The following is a 21,064-nucleotide window of genomic DNA, read 5'->3' as shown; positions in this document are numbered from 1 at the left end:
CTTAGTTTATTTTATAACTATTATCTGCTAAAAATCCTCAACAAGCAAGTTGACACATGCTCATTACTTTGTTCATGCAGCAGCCAGAATGAGAACAGGCATCAAATCGTTTTCTTTTATTTCTTCCAAGTTTTAATATTGTTTTATCAGAGATGGAATCCAAAATGACTCATTCAAACTTTTTTCAATGGAAACTTCTTGTTGGAATGTTTTCATTGAACATAAGTAAATGTTATGGTAACACAACCACAATTCTGTAATATTACAGGTTCTGAAATTATCTCTAAATGTCCTGACTTCAGTGCATGTCTCATTCTAGGGAGTTGGTCAGGATGGGTCATGATCGAAGCAAAAGGAGCAGATCTAGCACAATGCCTCTGAAACACTATTTGCACATATGAATTCCATGTCCTAGAGGTCAACACCCTCTTTTAATTACTGGTTGATTATATTTGTAAGGGTTTGGAATGAATCACTATGTCAACTTTACTGTAAAAGACCCACCAGTGAGTGGACTAGAAACAAGAGCCTTGAAAAACATCAACCGCAATTTATTTCTTCAAGTGCTCATTTCATTCCCGTTTCATTCATCCTTATTCACAACAGAAACGGAAACAAAATGTTTTTATCATTGCAAAGCAGTGTCTGTCTTTCTCTTCTCTCTCTCTCTCTCTCTCTCTCTCTCTCTCTCTCTCTCACTCACTCACTCACTCACACACAAACACATACACAAACACTGAATATAATAAATACATATTGTCAATAATTCTTGTAAAATCTAAACTGAACTGGAAAAAAACATCGTATGAGATGTGCTGATCAAAGTAAACCTGATCAGCAGGTTGTACAAGTGCAACAGGGCTTTGTGAATACAGTACATCACTTGCTTACAGAAAACAGAGGAGTGATAATAATAAAGATAACTGATGGGCATGTGTTGTTGAGTCTTTTGGGAGTCTGTATGAACATGTGATAAGAGTCTCATCATCATCCAACTTGCAATTTCACATATTTCAAGTAATTTATATACAGTACAGTTTGTTTTGCATGTACAATATGAACATACAATGTTTCTTATACAAGAATAAAATAAAACTTATCTGTTAGGGCACAAATCTTTAGAAATTATAGCTATTATACAGTAAGCATAGATTTTTTAACAGATATCAGAGCAACTATACAGTACCTGTGGGCGCAATGCATAAACTTGTAGCATAGTATAACCATAACAAGATTAAGCGTAAATGAGCAATTTCACATCTTCACCTATACAAGAGGAAAAGCACGTTTGGTTTGCTCCTTTCATGGCCATTCAGTAGACAAAACTCATAGTTCCTAGGAGGTGAGTGACATTATTGCCTGGATGGTTGTCTTCAAGCCACACACTGCAGGAAACAGACTGGAGTACTGAAGCAGGCTGTTAATAAACGAGGGTTGAAACTGAAGTGTTTCTCTTCCATCTTCATATTTGTCAGTGGACACGTTATCTTGTGTCCAAAGTATGTTGATCTAAAGAGAGTAGATGCTCATCTGATCTAACTAGACCCCTTTCGACCCTCAGTCAGATTATTTTCTCACCACTTCATTTTCAATCCTTTCACAACTTTAGCTCATTTGCGATTTTGCAGGCAATGTTCTTAAAGGCAATGGATGTACCAGATATTCTCTTGAAACGCACACCATTAAGTGAGAGGCGGGGCAGCTTGCACACCTCCATTTCCCATTGGACAAGGCTATCCTGCCGTGCATCACCATGGACACAGAAGAGGAGGAAACGCTCACGCTGCTCATAGTCGCAGTTATTGGCATCCAGCACCTTGCGAATCTCACGCATCATGTCCCCTGGGTCCATAGAAGAGGTGGTCTTCATGCTCCAAGTGAAGCGCAGCGAACGGGGCTTGCAGTCACGGCTCTCCTCTTTGGGTTCTCCAGACGCACTCCTGCAGGGGGAGAAGGAGAAGGGCATAAGGGACAGCCCAAGACTATTCATCATGACGTTGGCACACAGCTATGGAAGAGGCATATCAGTCAAAATGCTAAGTGTCATTCATAATGTCTATGTTCATTATAGAAGGGGGCCTGAAGGGCCTCAAGTAAAGTTACTTTCATAAATTTACATTTCAAAGGTGTCAAAAAGAGTACAGTGACAGAGGGGGCATTTGCAATTTCCAAGGGGGCACAATTCTTTGTATTGCAGAGGGGGTGGGGGTGGGGTAGCCTAATGTTATTTGCAACCGCATATGTTGACAAGTGAAACAGTACTATTATTATTAGAGATGTTTTTCTAATTACATAATTAGAGCCATCAATGTATATCAATGTTATCTGACAGACGTTCAGAACATAACATTGTAGCATATGACTGAGGACGCTTTTAGCTACATGGCAGTAGGCTAAGTAAAATAGTTTCCAAGATAAGGTTCATTAGAAATTTGGGATTTGCCTGCTTGACAACGAGAGAGATGGAACTAACGACTGGCCTTTGGCCATACCAACCATCCATTAAGAACTAGTAACGTCAGTTTGCCCTGCAAGTTGAGAAATTAGTTGATAAGTGGCAAAAGAAGTTCTAAGTAAGTAGTACAGAAGGGGGTACTGCATTGTTTTTATCTTAATCAAAATTGGTGGGTGTCTGCAATGGGTTTATTATTTAATGGACATGAAATATATGGACTATAGATTCAACTACACAACCGACATGTTACTTGATGATGTAATATATATTTAAATTTATAACTGGCGTGTATCCCTGTTTGTATTTGGAAGATATAAAAAAATCTTCAAAGATCAACAGCCTCTGAGGTCACAAAGCCAGACTGGTCAGAACTGCTCCAAGCATAGATAGAGGAGAATCAATGAAAAGGCCTTTACCTTGGAGTGTCCGTTCTGCCACTTGCTTCTCCTTCACTTGGAAACCTCAAAAATAATAAAGAGATTTTAGTTCAGTACACACATGCATGCACGCACGCACGCATAACACAAACACACACACACACACACACACACAGAGGTGAAATTATGCAGGCTAGAAGGGACAGGGCTGCAGTGCAATAAGTGGCTATCTCTGATTACCATATTAGGAAAGAATGGGTGCTACACCTGGATCCCAGCATCGTACAGCAATTATTTGTAAATGTGCATGCACAGAGAACCTATGAGCATGTAAGACAATTTTTTTGGTTTTTGTTTGGTGGGGGGGGTTTGGGGGTAGATATGGTATATTGACTAAAGAAATAAGAAATAACCAATGTCACCAAGCCTAGCAGTTATTGTAATTAGGAGCTTTAGCTTGATCTGTATGTATTATCCGGCTCTGCACAATGCTAGAAGAACGCTGCATTGACTTGAACTTCATTCAAAAGTGAAAGCACAGCTGGTGATCAGGGTGATCAGCTGTGTTCTAATGAATGTTTGATTCAGCGTGTGTTGCGAAGTATTTGTTTCTCAGCAAAAGCCACAGTGAAACGGTAACAAATAAATGTAAAGAGACATATCATGTGAAGTTTCTCTGCTCCGCATCAGGGTCCGGTTCGCCCTGTCGGGACTTATTTTCACGATAATGACCGGCGTTCTATACATTAGCACTTATGTATTATTAAGGCCCATAGTATTTTAATGCATATGTCTGTGGATCAATATTTGTGAATACATATTCTTTTTGAATGTTCAGTTATGGCTTACAGCAAAGACCACTCCTTGAATATATTTATATTTTATCTAAACTTCTTTTTTACATTTTGGAATCGAAAGGAATCGATAGGAACCGGAATCAGCAAGCAAAACCGGAACAGGAATCAGAATAGATAAAATTTGAAACAATACCCAACCCTACTAAAAACCAAACCATTCCATGATTAGTCCTTTCAGACAAATGTTGCAACACTAAAAAGTGGCCCAGAAGGGCCTCAAGTAAAGTTACTTTCCTAAATTTACATTTCAAAGGTGTCAAAAAGAGTACAGTGACAGAGGGGGCGTTTGCAATTTCCAAGGGGGCACAATTCTTTGTATTGCGGAGGGGGTGGGGGGTGGGGGGGGGGGGGGTAGCCTAATGTGTTTTTGCAACCGCAAGTAGAGACCCTGCTATGATCTAACATTAGCTTACCAGCTATGGCTCTTCCATGCATGTTGCTGACTGCTGATAACTTTGCCAAATTTGTTTAACAAATCTTATCTCCGTGATTTACTTTGTTGTGATAAGAATAAACTAGTTCATGTGCAAACTGTTCAGTAATGCCTTTGGGAAATTACATTTGTATGTGACTCAAATAAACTACTGTAACAAAGATCATCATAATCTTTTCCATTCATGTACAAAAAAGGAACAGGAGACGTTTATCTTTTGACCAATTGTACAAAATGCTTTTGATGCTCTGAAATGTCTTGTTGAAAATGTAGCCCGTGGCAAGTATCCAGAGGGTTGAGACAGAGAAAAAAGATTAAAATAAGCCATGGGATGAACACTGAAACGAAGAGCAGTAAAGAAGTAAAAAAAGCAGACTGAATGCAGAAATATCAGCAGCATAAAGGAAGATGAGAAAAAAAGACAGAGCAGGAAAAAGCAAAGGTGAGAGTGAGAGGAAGATACAGAATAGTGCAGGAGTCGCCACTAACCTTCGTACAAACTTGGAGGTGATCTTGCTGATGATGCCCGTGGATGTGCCACGGCGAGCCTGAGCAAGAGCGGCTGTGTCATGGGAAAGGGTGGGTGAGGCAGGAGGCCCATTGTAGGTGGCACTGCGACGGTCACGGAGCTGAGCACCATGGAATGTACTGCGGCTGGAAGTACCTCGTGGAAACCGTGTGCGCTCTGGGGTGCTGATGCTGTGGGCTGAAGGGGAAGTAGAAGGGGGGCGGGGTGTGGAACTGGGATAGAACATACATACACACATATGCACATCAATAAAAATGCACACAGAGACACGTACTGTACTGTATAGGTACAAATGACCATATGGCTAAATGACCATAATATGGGCTAGCTAGGGCATACATTCTTAAACTTGCTAGATACTACTATTGGTACTAGTCCTCTTAGTATTGGTTAGCTGGGTTAGCCACCCGGGTTTGTATTAGTGAAACATGTGTAAGGTTAGCCAGCTAAATCACAAATAACTGAACCTAGTCTACAATAAACAGATCCTCTCTACAGATCCTCTACAGAATCCCTGTGCTATTGGATAGTAGGGTGCTTAATAGGCCGGGATGTTTTTGGCTACCTTTTTTTACTATTATTTCCTATTTACTTATACCTTGGGCCATCAGAAGTTGATAATGACCACCCCCAACTCGGCCCCATTTGGTTTCAGGGGCCAAAAAACACCCTTTTTGGGAAAAGCTTTTGGCGGTGAATTATATTGTGAATATTAAGGTACTGCTGCTACATAAATGGTCATATAACCCTAATATTTTGCAGGGTGTATCCTGACATATTGGGGAAACAGGCAAAAAAAAAAGATTCTGGGGCTTGCTGCCTTTTTCTGCCAAATACCACCCTCAACATGCCCCAAAAGACAAAACAATGTCTGTCCGCCTGACAAATTGTCATAAAAAGTGATAATTTTCAAGCATTTTATTATACATATCACTGCCTCAAATGTACATGAAAAACTTCCCAAGTTTATAAGCTTCAATTTACAGTAAGTAAGTAAGTCAAATGTATTTTTAGAGCACATTTAAACACAGCTTTCACTGACCAAAGTGCTGTACAGAATAAAATAAAGAAACAAAAAAGAAATAAAGCAGAACAAAGTAGACAGACACAGATCAACAATGACAACAGGAGACATGTACAGAGTTACAGACAGGGCAACAGACAGAGAGTTAGGGAGCTGGCGAGGATAAGGTAAAAAGGTGGATTTTGAGCCTAGACTTAAAAACACAGATGGAGGGAGCATTTTTAATGTCCAGGGGCAATTGGTTCCACAGCCGTGGCGCTGCAACTGCAAAATTAACAGGGAGCCAATGCAAGGATGCCAGGACTGAAGTAATGTGGTCATGTTTCTTAGTACCTGTCAGCAATCTAGCAGCTGCATTTTGGACCATCTGAAGTCGATTTAGTAGGGACTGGGGGAGGCCTAGGTATAAAGAGTTGATGTAATAAAGCCGTGATGTAATAAAGAACTTTGGCTATACCAGCTGTATAGAAACCAGCTCTAGATAGAAAGGTTATCTTGGACTTAAATGGAAGCTTACAGCCTTCTGAAGTTTTTCATGTACATTGAAGGCAGTGATATGTCTAATAAAATGCTTGAAAATGATCACTTTTAATGACAATTTGTCAGGCGGACAGACATTTTTTGTCTTTTGGGGTATGTTGAGGGTGGTATTTGACAGCAAAAAGGCAGCAAGCCCCAGAATCTTTTTCTACTAGCTTCCCCAATATGTCAGGATACACCATGCAAAATTTGAGGGTTATATGACCATTTATGTAGCAGCTGTACCTTAATATTCACAATTACATCATTCCATTCCATCAGTTTTTCCCCAAAAGGGTGTTTTTTGGCCCGAGACCAAACGGGGTCGAGTTGGGGGTGGTCATTATCAACTTGTGATGGCCCAAGGTATAAGATAATAGGAAATAATAGTGAAAATAAGGTAGCAAAAAATAAGGTAAAGCAAAAAACATCTTTATTTGATTCAATCCTCACTGCAACTTGATTTTAATGCTATTCAAAAGTGGTTCTCGGATAATGGACATACTGAATAAAAGAAAGTCATACAGCATGTTATTTGCCACTAGGTCTGTCCGACATACCCAAGGTAATAGTTTAACAATTAAATTCTCAGATGGTACATTTATGGAGAATGTTGAGGAATTTAAATATCTGGGCCTCTGGCTCGACTCCAGTCTCTCCTTCAGGCCTCATATTGACTCAATAGTGAAAAAAGTAAATTATAACTTAAGCCTATTATACCGTTCAATTAATTGCTTCACACAACAGATTAGATTAAGAATTGTAACTCGGCTTTTATTTCCTATTATTGATTATGCTGACATTGTCTATATGAGTACAACAGAATCACTCCTTAAATCCCTAAATGTTGTCTATAACAGTCTCTGCCGATTTGTGTTGAGATGTCCGTTCCTAACCCATCATTGCCATATGTATTAGCAACTGAACCTCTTATCACCAAAGGCCAGACGACGGCTACACTGGTTTCAGTTTGCTTATAAATGTATCTTTTTTAATTATCCTTCTTATTTGAAGCAACACTTAGTCCTATATAGGTCAACTTATGGCCTTAGACACCTTGATCATCTCTTTTTTTCTGTCTCAAATATTTCTAAAGAAATTGGAAGACGTGCTTTCAAATTCAAAGCCCCCTCTGACTGGAACAGCTTGCCTTTGTTTCCTAAGGTCCATCTCTTCCTTTCCACTCTTTAAAGGTGCCATGTGTAATGTCCGCCAAAAAAATCAATTCATACTCCACATTCCATAAAAGATGGGGGCAGTATACCTCCAGAAAGTGAGTTGGTCTACCCTAGAGTAACAACCGAGAAACGTGTATTGCAGTTTGGCTGGTGGTTATGTTGCCCGCATACTGCCTCCCATGGCCGAAACTGGTATTATGACACCTGTCGGGCTGTGGCTAGTAATTTAGCATGCTAATTCAGGTTGATATCTCTGCAGCACTATACCTTGTCATTTTTTTAATGACATCATCACCCTTATTTCTTCTCATTCTTTTGATGCATCTAGCTCATTTTTTGGATATTTTTACCTCAATTCTTACACATGGCACCTTTAAGGCATCCCTCTTATCTTACCTGCAATCCTGTGACCAATGTAAATGTTTCCCTTCTCTTTCATTAATGCCCTTATTAGGAGATTATGTATGTGTGCACTAGTGTATATGTGCATGTATGTGTACATGTGTATGTTGTATGTATATGTATGAGTGTATATGTGTATATGTATGTATGTGTGTATGTATGTGTATGTATGTACGTATGTACATGTGTGTATATGTATGTATGTATGTATGTATGTATGTATGTATGTATGTATGTATGTACAGTATGTATGTATGTGGGAATGTATGTATGCATGCATGCATGCATGTTTGCATGTGTACATGTATGTATTTTTGTATATGTATGTATATGTAGGCTATATATTTGTTTGTTTTTGGTGGCTTTTCTAAATTTGGTTCTCTCCTGTAATATCTTACCATACTGATTATGTGAATATGCTTTGGACAGAGGTGGGACAGGCTGGGGTGGTTGGTTGTGAGGAAGAGCTTTAGTATGTGCGAGTGTGTAAGTGTTTTGTGTTACTTTGAGGACCCCCTCGAAAACGAGATGTTCATCTCAAGGGATTATCCTCCAATAAATTAATTTGAATTTGAATCCTGAGGAGTGGACCTGGCTCCCGGCCTATAACTCACCCTGGATCATATTCGCTGTTATCCTGGATGGGGGGTAGAGTGCTTTTGGAGGGGTGGCCTGAGGCTGACATGGACTTGGTGTGTCGGGGGCGTGGAGGCACCGGATTGGAAGAGGCCCCAGACGAAGAGGAACTGGCGACCTCAGTTAGACTGTGGGGAAGAGTAAGCAGAGTTAAATACATGCACAGCTCCTCCTGTGCTTCAGCAGTCAAGTGTTGTTCTATTCTGTTCTGTGCAGAGCAATGGCCTGCTAATCTGTGGGATGTTCTGTGCAGTGGTCACCTGCTGTCTTTTCCATTGGGGATAGCTGAGAGGCGGTCAGCTGAGCGCTCACACACATATGTGTTTCTGCGGGTCATCCCTCCATTGGTCTGACAGGAAGAGAAAGAGGGTAGAGAGCTGTGAAGGTTCCTAGTATCAAGCAACATAAGGGGGTTGGGCATCAAAACCAACCAACGACCAATGACAAAGTATTGGGTGGGATTACCCCTGATATGGTGGACAGTTTCTTCTTGTCAACAGCATGTAATGGCGAGGCTTGGAGATCAGCTTTGGAGCCAGCAGAGGTCGACTTAGATGAACTATCTTGTTCATCCTTCTGTTCACTCTCCACAATGCTGACCTGAGCATGCTTTGAGCCAGACACTGCTGGAGAAACAGATTGGCCCACTGCCAATTGAACCCCCCAACACACACACGCACGCATGCACACGCACACACACAGACACACACACACACACACACACACACACACACACACACACACACACACACACACACACAGAAATGGAGAGTTATGAAAAGATGTTATGTTATGAAGTTATGAAGAAGTTATGTTATGAAGTTATGAAAAGAGAGTTATGAAAATAAATGTGTATTCTGTTTTGTATCTTTTCTACAACAGCTGTCCAGTGTAAGTCTCAAAATGATCCCAAGTCTTGCCCAGTCATTGTGCCAGTATCTTGGCCTTCAAATTCTTCTTGCTGACAAATTCTTTCTTTGCAAACAACTGGTGGAGAGGCCAAGGTCTTGTGAGAGAAAGGGCTACATGCACTTGATACTGTACATACTGTATGTATAAGTCAAACTGAACTGAACTGAATTGAATTTAAGTAGCAGAATTAGTCAGACACTATTTATTCTACCTCCACTTTTATGTAGATAACTGTAAGAAATGTAACTCCTAGGTCATCAATGTATATACACAGGTGTTGCATATCTTCATGTCGAATAAAAGTTATTTTATCCACCAACCTAACTTTCTACAGCTGTTTGAGCAAAATGTTTTTGAACATGAGTAGCCAGCCGGTCTGGTACCAGCAAGTAAGCAAGCATAAGAGACCACACAATAGTATTTTAAGAGAGTGAGTAACCTATAGTGGCCAGTCATCCTCACCATGATCACTGAAGCGTCGTTGCTGCTTCTGACTGGTCAAAATGCTGCGCTGAACATTGGATGGGTTTGGGGGCTGACCAAGGCTGTTGTTGAGGTCATTGCTGGGCCGTGACCTCTGACACAGGTTGGTAGACACAGATTCATTTCCTTCAAACTGGACAAAAAGGGAAGAATAGGTACAATTGATGAGGGAAGACCTGCTGTCAGGACAGCATAAACATACAGGGTTAAACATGTACATGTCAACTTGCCATACATTGTAAAACTAGCATGTTGAACAGTGACACCAATAATATGACTGAAGTAATAGTGTTTTTGTACAGGCCGAATAGCTTGTGGAAGAGAGCTTCAGCTCTTTTGCGTTATCATGCTAACAAATCATGCTATTTTCACATATTTTATAGGCCGTGCCATTCTGGTCCACAAAACGACATAGTGCATAGCCTGGAGGGCTAGTGGGGTTGGATAGTGTGTTGATTGATCACATGACCATATGCCATCAAAATGAATGTGAAGATGACACCAAAACTAGTTGGTCACAAAAACAAACTTACAGTAAAAAGGGGAAACTGCTGCAAAGTACTGTACTGCTTTAAGTCAGTGATGATGCACAAACCTCTGGGGTTTTTCTACCAAGTAGCAGGTAAGTGGCCATAACCTCATCGTACTTCTGTCCCAAAAGAGAGTCAATGACCTCATCCTTAGGGAATCCCATTGTCACCATCAACTCTGAGGAGCAAGACATGACATCAGAGATCGGTAATGAAACAACATCACCAGCAGATGGAGCAACATGCCAAATATTGGCATGGACCCTGAGGAACTTACTTACCAATTCTTTTAGTGTCACTGTTGTTTTGTTCTGGCTCCGTATATGGTTTCAGCGCTTCCTCCTCATGGCCTACATTCATCCACCTGTCCTTCATCACTTGCTGGAGTGAGTGGGGTATGTGAATAAGGAGGAAATTATTAATTTCCAATGCAACCTTGGATTTGAGAGCTTTGATAAATATTTTTCAAAATTAGGTGTTTTTTGTTGTGCAGAGACTCCAGTTACCTCCAAGCTGCCTCTCTTTACTGGGTTCAGCACTAAAAGCTTCTTAAGCAGGTTCTCACAGTCTGTGGACATGTAGAAGGGTATGCGGTATTTCCCTCTCAAAACTCTTTCCCTTAGCTCCTATTCAAAGCAACAAATGGGTTTTTGAAGGTCTTACACTGATAAGAGTGTGTAGTTTTAGAATTATTATCTGTGTTATAAACTATGCAGAACAAACCTTCAAGTTTTGGCCATCAAAAGGTAATGATCCGCTGACCAGTGTGTATAGGATGACTCCTAAGCTCCAAACGTCCACTTCAGGCCCATCGTATTTCTTTCCCTGGAAGAGCTCAGGGGCAGCGTAAGGGGGTGAGCCACAGAAGGTGTCCAGCTTGCTTCCCAGGGTGAATTCATTACTGAAGCCAAAGTCTGCTATCTTTATGTTCATATCTGCATCCAACAGTAGATTCTCTGCCTACAGGACAGCGAGAACGAGAACCATTGGAACATACATTAATTTGAGAAGAGCCTGAGACCACCTATACACAGTATCATGGTGTTATATGCTGAATAAACACTGACCTTCAGATCTCTATGCACTATCCTCTTCTGATGGCAGTACTCCACTGCAGACACAATCTGAAGTGCAGTAGGACTGATTGTTATGCAAACCCCATTCAAAGTATTTTTTTAGCATGCTGGATTCATATTACTGCAATATCCTTGTTTCAGCATACAGTATGTGTAATACACTTCTGTTGACTTTCAAACAAAATAGAGAGCTAGCTCACTACTTCCTCCCCCTCCCTCTCGTGCTGCTCCCGTGCAATTGAAACTCCTAAACGCGCATCTCATCTGTGATTTGCTGGAACAGTTTGTTATGTTTTTATCTGCTAGGTTTGCCCAGGTTGTTTTGGTTGCCGTTTTTGGAGCCTGGGCTGTCTACAGAGATCGCGTTTTTTTACAGTGTATTCAGGACACAGACAGCTAGCAGTTGGTTAGGTGATGTTTGTAGTAAGTGACATAAAATGTTTTAGCTAGGGCTTTTAGCTTTCAGGCCACAGATATAACCTAGGGGACACAATGAAAATAAATTAACACTCCCCTCAATGTCAAAACTTATTTCTTTGCATTGATGTGCGACTATAGAGTTGATGAACTCCGGTGATATGCAAATTCCTTGCTGCAGACATTGCAGAGGACTTTATTTTCAACACTTTATTTTTTATGAACACCATCAGGCCGTTTTTAAAAAGTAAATGTTCCAATCAATGATCCAGGCAGCACGTTTTCTTCTCTCTCCTTCATTTTACAGTCTAATTTTTACTGACTAGAACAGCTCTGGGTCAAAGGTCATACGGAATCGATTAATCTGCACTAATTTTTTTAATCAGTTATTTTTTCTCAAATTAATTAATCGAAATTAATCAGTTATTTTGACAGCCCTAGTTTTAGCCTAAAAAACACGTACCATCGCTTAGAGTACCTTTAATAGATTGATTAATTGAAAAATTAAATGAATGAATGCCTGATCTGTGACACTAACATAAATGTCTCTCTCTCTCTCTCTCTCTCTCTGTGAAAATATGGCCCTTGCAGTCCATACTCACACACAGGATGAGTGGCTAGGACTCACTGAGGTGAAGTGATGATGGGGTGAAGACACAGCAAGTAGGGATGTGACGCTCAAAACTGACGTTTCGAATCAGTGTCGAGGCTTCGAAGCACAATTGTTTCGAAACACTGCTTTGAAACATGGTTCAAAACAGGCATGTCGTGACCACTGCTTCGAAATATCGTTCAAATGCCCATGTCATGTGACCAAAGCTAAGTGAACCTTCGGTACATGTCACCTGTGGTGGAAGCAAGCTACTATGTGCCCGTACGTTTAATTAACAATGTAGACTTTTCTTAAGCCATAGCCATGATTGGTGGAGTGGTTAGTGAGGGTGTTTTTGCACAGTAGCCTAAGCTGCTCAAATGTGGTTCGCTCCCCGTTTGGTTTGTAAGGTATTGCTTCAGATAATATCTCTATATATGGTCAGCTTCTTACTTTATCATTAACCTCACAGTTTCAACTAAACTCTCAGAATGGTGAAAAGCAAACACATTGCAACTTTGAGAGTTTTTATGAGAAGAAAATGATTTAGAGAACACTAGCGGCAGCAATAAGCTTCTCTGTCACTTCTCATTGTCACTTTATGTGGTCTCCAATCCAAACTATCACTCAATTCATGTATAGCGCCACCTAGCTAAAAACGAAAAAGTAAAAATGAGGTGTTGTAATCGCAGGTATCTGTGACCTAACATGGTCAAAACTGCACGAAATTGGAAGTGTAGGATCATTATCACCCTCTGAATACACGCCAAGTTTTGTGGAGTTCCGTTCATGGGGGGCCATACAATAAATTAATTTATGTTACTGTACACCAACTGGCCTGTAGGTGGCCGGACACAGTTTTCTGTGAATATCTTGAGAACCGTAGGGCCTAGGAGGACCACCTTTTTTTTGTATGTTGGTCTTAAGGGGACATGTCAACCCATCCCATTACCACTCAATTCATGTATAGCGCCACCTAGTTAAAAATTAAAAAGCAAAACATTTAGTGTTGTAATCACAATATCTCTGACTGACATGGTCAAAACTGCACGAAATTGAAAGTGTAGGATCATTATGACACCCTCTGAATGCATGCAAAGTTTCGTGGACTTTCGTTCTTGGGGGGCCATACAATAAATTAATTTATGTGTACATTTAGTGACCGTACACCAACAGAGTTTTCTGTGAATATCTTGAGAACCGTAGGGCCTAGGATGACCAATTTTTTGCATATGTTTGCCTACAGGGGTCATGTTAACCAATTCCATATGCACACATGTGCATAAACAGATATTCACACACACACATACATTCACAGTAATCATACGTATGACACATACACACACAGTAGACATATGTACGCATGCATGCACACACACAGGCAGACCCACAAGCACATGCACGCACGCACGCACACACACACACACACACACATAAACACGTACATGCACACATGCAATTCAACAATTTCTCAGAATTATGAACAGGCAAGATGGGGGTGGGGTTGTATAAAATGTATTTTACATGTGAAATCTATGAACTAATCATGTTTTGATACTTGTTGTCTAGCAGATACTAGTGAGAATTGAGTGTGCATAATGCAATTCAGTGAGACACTGAATCATATATGCCTTTCACCTTTTGTTTTTAGCCAGCAGCCAGACCAGCAGATACCCTGACTTTGCTGAATTACTGAAGCTAAGCAGGAACAAAGTAGGAAATGAACACAATTTGACAAGCGTGACTTATTTTTGTGGAAAAAATGTGCTGGACTGGGCGGGGGTCATATTTTGTACCACTCTGCGGTACATCTAGTTTAAAATGGGGATACCCCTGCACAATCAGCCACTTTCCCTTATCCAATCAGGGAACAAATTAGTGAAAGTGTCTTGGGGCAAAGATATTGTGCAGGAGCAGGACGTGTAAGCTGTCAGTGTTTACATGGTACTAGTTAGAAGCTAGTGCCTGTGTGCGTGTAAGCGTGTTTCCTTGTTTGTGCATGTAGGAGAAAAACAGTTGCAGGAAGGGTCAGGTGGATTAGGGAAAAGGAGGGGCTACCTTTTCACACTCTCTCTCTCTCTGGATACTGAACAATATGTAATAAAGTGAAGTGTGTCCTGTTTGGCAAAGGACAACATACAGTAGAATTCCAGTGACCATGGTATTATGTCACTGTCCTAGTCAATGGTTACCTATAGGTTGGTGGTAATGTTTGTCTTACCTTACTGTCAACTGATCAAAAGAATTTTCAACCTTTTTCTATATGGGGATGGAAAAGAGGGGTGGGGTTGCACGTACTTGTCGAAACTTTGCCCGAGCCTCTTTCTCTTTCATTCGTCCATGAGCCACAAGGTAGTCAAATACCTCACCTGAAAGGGACAAATTGATACCAAGCAGAGGACTGCCATTACATAAAGTACAGAATAGTTATAGTGATGTGCAACTGTACAGTAATTAGAAATGAGTCCAAAAAGGTGTGGGAATAGCAGGGAAAGACAACAAATGGCCTTTTGTCCTTAAAATCATTAGTACAAAACACAATATACAGTACTGGGATAGGTACTCTTGAATCAGCAGCTGCACGGGCCCTTTGCAGATGGATAACCTGACGCTTTTGACTTATGTTCTATATTGGCGTGGGGAGATGCATTCATAAAAACAGTGAAATTTAATTTAAATGACAAAAGTGCAAACTATTTAATACCATGAACAAGATCATAAACACAAACATCAGTGGGTCAGATCAATGCTCCCACACACCAAACAATAGCACCATGCACAAGACACTATGCTACTGTATGACTGAACTTTGCCCCAAATTAAGGACCAATGTAGAACAGAAGGATACCATCCACTCTATGCACTCACCTCCGCTCGCATATTCCATTATTAAGTAAAGTGTCTTCTCTGTTTCTATGACTTCAAATAATTTAACTAGGGAAGCACAAGGGAAATGTGATTAGAAAATATGTAATTCAATCAGGTGAGCTTAATTCATTTGAATACTGTGCGTCACTCCGAATACTGTGAAAGAATGTTGACAGAAGGTCACAGTACCTATGTTTGGATGATTCAACAGCTTCATTATCCGAACCTCCCTAAAGAGCTGTTGTGGGAAACAAAGGGGATTATTAGCATCAACATAACATACAAATGTACAATTTTATGAGTGAGCAAGAACAATAAAGGATTTCCTCATGCATAGGCGTTCTTGAACAAATGTCGGTGAAAGACCACGGCAGCCCAGCATTAAAGCCAGCACTGCCAATCACTGAAGCATCTTAACAGAACCCCTACTTCACCAGAGTGGAGGCAAGACACAAACAGGGCCTCAGTTCCCTGGTCAAAATATGTGATCACTAGGCTATTATATGTTACAACACAGACTAATTATTTTGTTCAGATAACTTGGTTCAAAGATAAGTATACAGACAAATAGAATTATAAGGCTTCAGATAGCATAACATGGTCCATTTTGTTTGCCCAGATTTACTTACTGTACACCTACTTTCATTTGCAGGAATACTACACTGACTCTGTGTATTAAAAGATCCGCTCAAGGCATTCTTGCTTGAATGCATAACATAGCCATCTCATGTTTTCCTTGTGTGCCAATTTAATTATTGTTATTAGTGAGTTGCAGCAGTAAGGGATGGAGAAAACTTGAAAAGTGTGCTTTACTTTCCTCGCATAGCAGGTGGCAACATCATGTGGTGGTCATATCATGTACCACTATGTGGCACATCTACTGTAGTTTAAAGTAAAATGTTCCTCTAAATTCCTCTAAAAAGTACTTCACGACTCAAGGCTTTATCATGCCCTATGACATGTCAGGAAATTAGCAAATATTGGCATCACTGCCTGTTTTTACTGTGTGGTTACTGGAGTTTGTTCATGCTGCTGATTCCAATTAGTGCCCATGGTCAACACATCGTGAAAATGTAGGCAAACATTTTGGTAGATGTTTTTGCAGTTGCCAATATTGTCTGAACAAACTTAAATTTATTTTAAGGATTACGGATTATCTACTCATTTACAACTGTTACTAGACTTATTGTCCTGTGGGTATATGCCTCCACAAACCATTTCATTTTCAGTCTACATTTGTGTGAGATGAGTATATCTGAAGGAGCTGATATGCTTTACAGATACGCACCAATTGCAATTTTCTGGGCCGATTCCAATTTTTCATAGAGTTTAATCTGCCGATACGGATTTAGGCAGATTCTGATTTCATTTCTTATAACCATTTTACAGCACACACAAAGATGTATTCTCTTTCTTTTCTTTAATAGAACATTTTAACATAGAAATGTAATCAACTTTTTAATAATGGAATGGCTGTTAAAAAACAGGTACACCTGGAACAGGTGAACAGACAGATTCTTCTTCAAGTCTAACTTCAGCTGCAGTATCAAACTAAAATGCTTCCCAGTGTGGGACATTCACACACTACTAAATACACTGTGTTATGGAACAACCATTTTTTTCTTCTCACATCAAATATCCAACAAAAAATACAAAACCAATTTTCATGATACATTTCAACATGCTGCCATGGAACATATTTTCATATACATTGATGAATATGCATTTATGGTGAGCGCTGTTTACATAATGAAGTGACATCTTAGTAAATTAAATGCAATATGGTAAAGCACAGCATTCGTTTTCTGCGCATAGAAAAACTCAGTATTAGTGCTTTCTTTGTACATCCAGCCCTGAGTGTTGGCCTTTGCTAGCTTCTTCAAACTTTGCAAACTCAGCTGGGTGATGTTGTTTCAACTGCGGCGCACAAGTGCATTTGACCGGCATAAAATTGGCATGTCTCAGACTGACCGGCCAGTCACCGGTCTTGGCCGATCACACGAAAAATACCGGTCACCAGCCGATCAATCGGTGCATCTCTAATGCTTGAACACTGATTGGCCAGTCAGGCCTTTGCCTGAAAACCTATTGATGGAGCATCAATTTTCACACAATCACAGGAGATCTGACAAACTTAAAATGATAGTACATAACCTAGACAAATAGTCAAATACATTTAGCACTTTGCTGCATGACACATGCCTGGCTTTATGTGAATGAGTGACAGGCACCGTTTAAAAGGAACACACTAGATGTACTAATGCTTTTGCGCCCACTTCAGGTGTATTTGTTTCGCAACGTGCGTGTAAAAACATTGCGAGGTATGTACAAACAGGCCGCATTGAGGTCAAAGCGCAGACTGCCTCTCGCGGGAGCTGAAAATGGCAAACTGCGCTTTTCTGTGTCATGCATATGCATTCATGGGAGGATCCAGGGGAAAGTGGGAGTTTAGAAAAGAGATGGGAGGGGAAGTGTAAATAGCGCCTAATTATGTATTCCGCGGTATGTACAAAAACGGCTCGTGAAAGCGCACGTCTATTCTGCGCCTAAAAACTTCCACCTTGTAAAAGCAGGTGTTAATCCAAATTGTTTTGTGTCTTTGTTGTACTATAACAAAAGCAAACTTAACTTTCGTTGGCCTTTCGAATGTCTTACTTTCACATCATTCACTTAAACTTTCCTACTTGCTAGATTTGACCAATCTTCCATAGCCTATGTGCACAAGTAGTTTGAGTAGAACTACTGATCTTCATTATCTCCCTGCTTGTTGACATGTATGGTATTATTTCATGATCGCTAAACGTTTGATTCTTTTTAACACTTTGAATGCTGCGCTGTTTTCGGAAGCTTTGGCTCAGTGCCCAGCCCGTGGTGGAGATGGAACTCCCTCCTCAGCACGGTGATCAGTTAGGCCTACTCTTTCTAATGTTTTTGACCTGGCGTGTGGTGCCCTAACGAGACCTGGCGAGACTGCCACCTAGTGATAAACCCACGAAAATAAATGGACTGGTTTTGACCTGACGTGCATGCGTCACTGATTCGACCCAAAGCGGCAACCAGCCGAGTTATGATAAAATGTCCAGATAAAATGTCCAGATTGTGCGTTTTCATTCGTTTTTCGATCGTCATCTATTTCAGTTCTGTCCATGATAGTTCCCAAAATCGCACATAAGGTGTGTTAGAGTGTCTATTTTCGTAATTTAAAAAAAAAAAAAAAGCTAAAAACGCAATATTGCGTTTTTGGCACTCAATGTGTTAATGATGTCATCAGTAAACTTCATTCAACTGCGCTTGTATGTAGCCTCTGCCGTTCAGTTGTGGACGTTCGTAAATTGCGGTAGGTGGTGGAGAAAGGCAGAGAAAGGTGCAGATTACAATATGAATTGAAAGTTTGATAAATACGACGTATACTTGGGTCTGACAGCGTTCGCTATCTGCGGTTTGTCCATGGCACTGATAACGCTACATTCGCAAATGTACGTACTGGCCCTCAGTCTCATTAGTGTTTGGTCAGTCAAAATGGACCTCACATCAGTTGATTTTTTCAGCCTTGTGCATGCCTTTGAAGTTTCAATATACTGATTGCGAAACCGCTGTAGGACATAGAATAATACAGACTACCTATATAACCACTCTCTCTTAGATACACATAAAGAGGAAACACACGGAAACACACAGAAACACACACATTAATTAAAACTATGTCTGGAGCATGAACAGGACCAGTGTCCATCATACAGTTACCCAGGAGCACCTAGCTATTCCAAATGTCTGTGAATTACTAAAATGTCACTAAACATTTACAGTACAGCAATTTCCTGTATATTATCCGCATTGTGTATAAATCGCAGAACACAGTGTTTTATGCTAGTAAAAAAAAAAAAAAAAACATATTAATACCATATTAACTGCCCCCATGTATTAACCTCATAGCTGAAGAAATTTTGCAAAATCAATGTATAAACCGTAGCTAATGGTTGGGAAATTATGGTACCCTAAGAAGACATTCTAGAAATCTTTGGTTTACATGCAGCACTTGGGTCTCCAGCCTCATGCCTACAAATCACAGACATGGGGATATCCTTTACTGTACATTCTGTTGGAATTCAAATAATGGAAAACTTGAAATCAGATCAGAGATGTAAGGCTTAGAATTTCAGATTTGCTATATGATCACATTGCAATTATATGCACAAAATCAGACTTTAGTTTAATTACTCCAAATCAGTCATAAAATACATCAGAGCTAATTATTTACTCTTTCTGAGGGTGTTTTTTGTGAACACACCAACCGAACTCAGACCCCTCTAACGCAAACCGAACTGAGACCACCTTGGGAGCCTAGCTATTGAAGAATTAGTGAACTTGGGATTACATTGCTCACCATCATGATCTGCAAGGATCTGTCAAACTCTTCTTGCATGTAGAAAACATACTAGTAACCTACATACTGAGCAGGGCAGTGAACAGGCTGTTGTTCACTAGCACCAGTAACCACCACTGAGTTAGACAGTGTGATTGTCTGGCATGCTGACTGACAGTTCAAGAGCATATTTGCAATAACTTCAGATCAGAATTCATTCTGAAAATATATTATCATATATACAGTATATTTCAGAAGAAAATTAAACAAAATCACCACACTAATTATGGGTTATGATAATATTTTCAAACTGATAATGAATGATGATGAAAATGAGCAACTACATAGCCCATAATCCAAAGCAGTAGCCTATAAGGTCTGAGCCAGAGAGGGTATAGTGTGAACAGGAAGGAAATTGAGGCCCCATCAGAGCTGAAGTGCACCAGAAAGAGATCCGAGTCCTCTTTCAAATTAACTCATAATGTGAATACAAAAAACCTTTTGTTTTGGTCCACTTTCTGGTCCCCTTTTATATTTTAACCAAGGACCAAAGCAGTGGGCTGCACCCACTTTATTTGTTTCCAGTTTTCAGAGGCTGGGCTGCCTACAGAGACCAGGTTTTTTTTTACAGTGTAATTACGGAATGGGCAGGTAGCGGTCGTGAGGAGATGATTGCTGAATATGACCAAAAATGTTATGGGCTTGAAATCGCGTAAAATCCCTGACTGCGCCTTTAATAGTGAGTGTGAGGCTGAGATACATACAGAAAGTGCAAGCCCTATGTTCTGTATGTCATGTTGTAAACCTATAATTTGGCAATGTAGTCTTCTCCTCTTACATAACAAAAGGCTTCCTCTTTTTATAATTACTAGGTTGGTTTCCCTGATTCCCTATTTTGAAATGCAAGCGCAATAGGCTAGCCAGGTCTTTACCTTTTGCAGACTGGTGGGGTTCAGCTGTGTCTTGTCTATTATCTTCACTGCGACCTGTAAAACAATCAAGTGCGGAGAATCACTTTATTAATTAGTAGTAAAAAGACTTTGTGTAACTGATAACGTCTACATTTTATGAAGACAAAGTGAAGATGGGAAGGTCAGGTGCTGGGTCTCATGTCAGATGTGTGTGGCTGAGGCTGAACTGCTTTTGCTTATTTTTTCTAGTTAGCCTCTGCCTCTTTATATGTCCCTTGCATTGCCCTGTTTTGATCAGGTGAGACAATATGCCATTGCCAAGATCCTTGTATTTGGATAATAATTCCCTGTTGTAATTACAGACGGCCTGCACCTTTTCACAGTTGAGCTGAGCCTTCAGAGTCTTTGGTGCTCAGGGGGACTTTTCACAGTATTGTCAAGAATCCTGATGAACAGGAGAGTGTGAGCAGCTGCCTGGCTGCATCTAAATATCACTGCCAGC

General features: G+C 40.3%; 1 protein-coding gene across 2 annotated transcripts in view; it reads right to left on the bottom strand.

Moving 5' to 3' along the window:
* Positions 1-131: 131 nt before the first annotated feature.
* Positions 132-21,064, bottom strand: part of LOC121685470 (serine/threonine-protein kinase MARK1-like) — a 33,695-nt gene continuing 12,762 nt past the window's right edge. The window contains exons 3-19 of one of the 2 annotated variants that reach the window (XR_006023364.1): positions 20,584-20,637; positions 15,478-15,526; positions 15,289-15,354; positions 14,719-14,789; positions 11,403-11,459; positions 11,059-11,295; positions 10,842-10,961; positions 10,617-10,716; positions 10,401-10,513; positions 9,785-9,938; positions 8,876-9,057; positions 8,671-8,759; positions 8,389-8,538; positions 4,612-4,863; positions 2,872-2,916; positions 700-1,940; positions 132-660 (exon numbers count right to left, since the gene is read on the bottom strand). Coding sequence is in view for 1 of the 2 variants with exons in the window: in XM_042066027.1 (XP_041921961.1) it covers positions 1,598-1,940; positions 2,872-2,916; positions 4,612-4,863; positions 8,389-8,538; positions 8,671-8,759; positions 8,876-9,057; positions 9,785-9,938; positions 10,401-10,513; positions 10,617-10,716; positions 10,842-10,961; positions 11,059-11,295; positions 11,403-11,459; positions 14,719-14,789; positions 15,289-15,354; positions 15,478-15,526; positions 20,584-20,637 (2,082 nt within the window). In the remaining variant the exon portion in view is untranslated. Of the gene's footprint in view, positions 1,941-2,871; positions 2,917-4,611; positions 4,864-8,388; positions 8,539-8,670; positions 8,760-8,875; positions 9,058-9,784; positions 9,939-10,400; positions 10,514-10,616; positions 10,717-10,841; positions 10,962-11,058; positions 11,296-11,402; positions 11,460-14,718; positions 14,790-15,288; positions 15,355-15,477; positions 15,527-20,583; positions 20,638-21,064 lie in introns of both variants that reach the window. The other variant, XM_042066027.1, reaches the window with a different exon arrangement.

This window comes from Alosa sapidissima, chromosome 16 (assembly GCF_018492685.1).
Source record: "Alosa sapidissima isolate fAloSap1 chromosome 16, fAloSap1.pri, whole genome shotgun sequence".
Classification (NCBI taxonomy): Eukaryota; Metazoa; Chordata; class Actinopteri; order Clupeiformes; family Clupeidae; genus Alosa; species Alosa sapidissima.
This window is presented reverse-complemented; position numbering and strand designations above follow the sequence as displayed.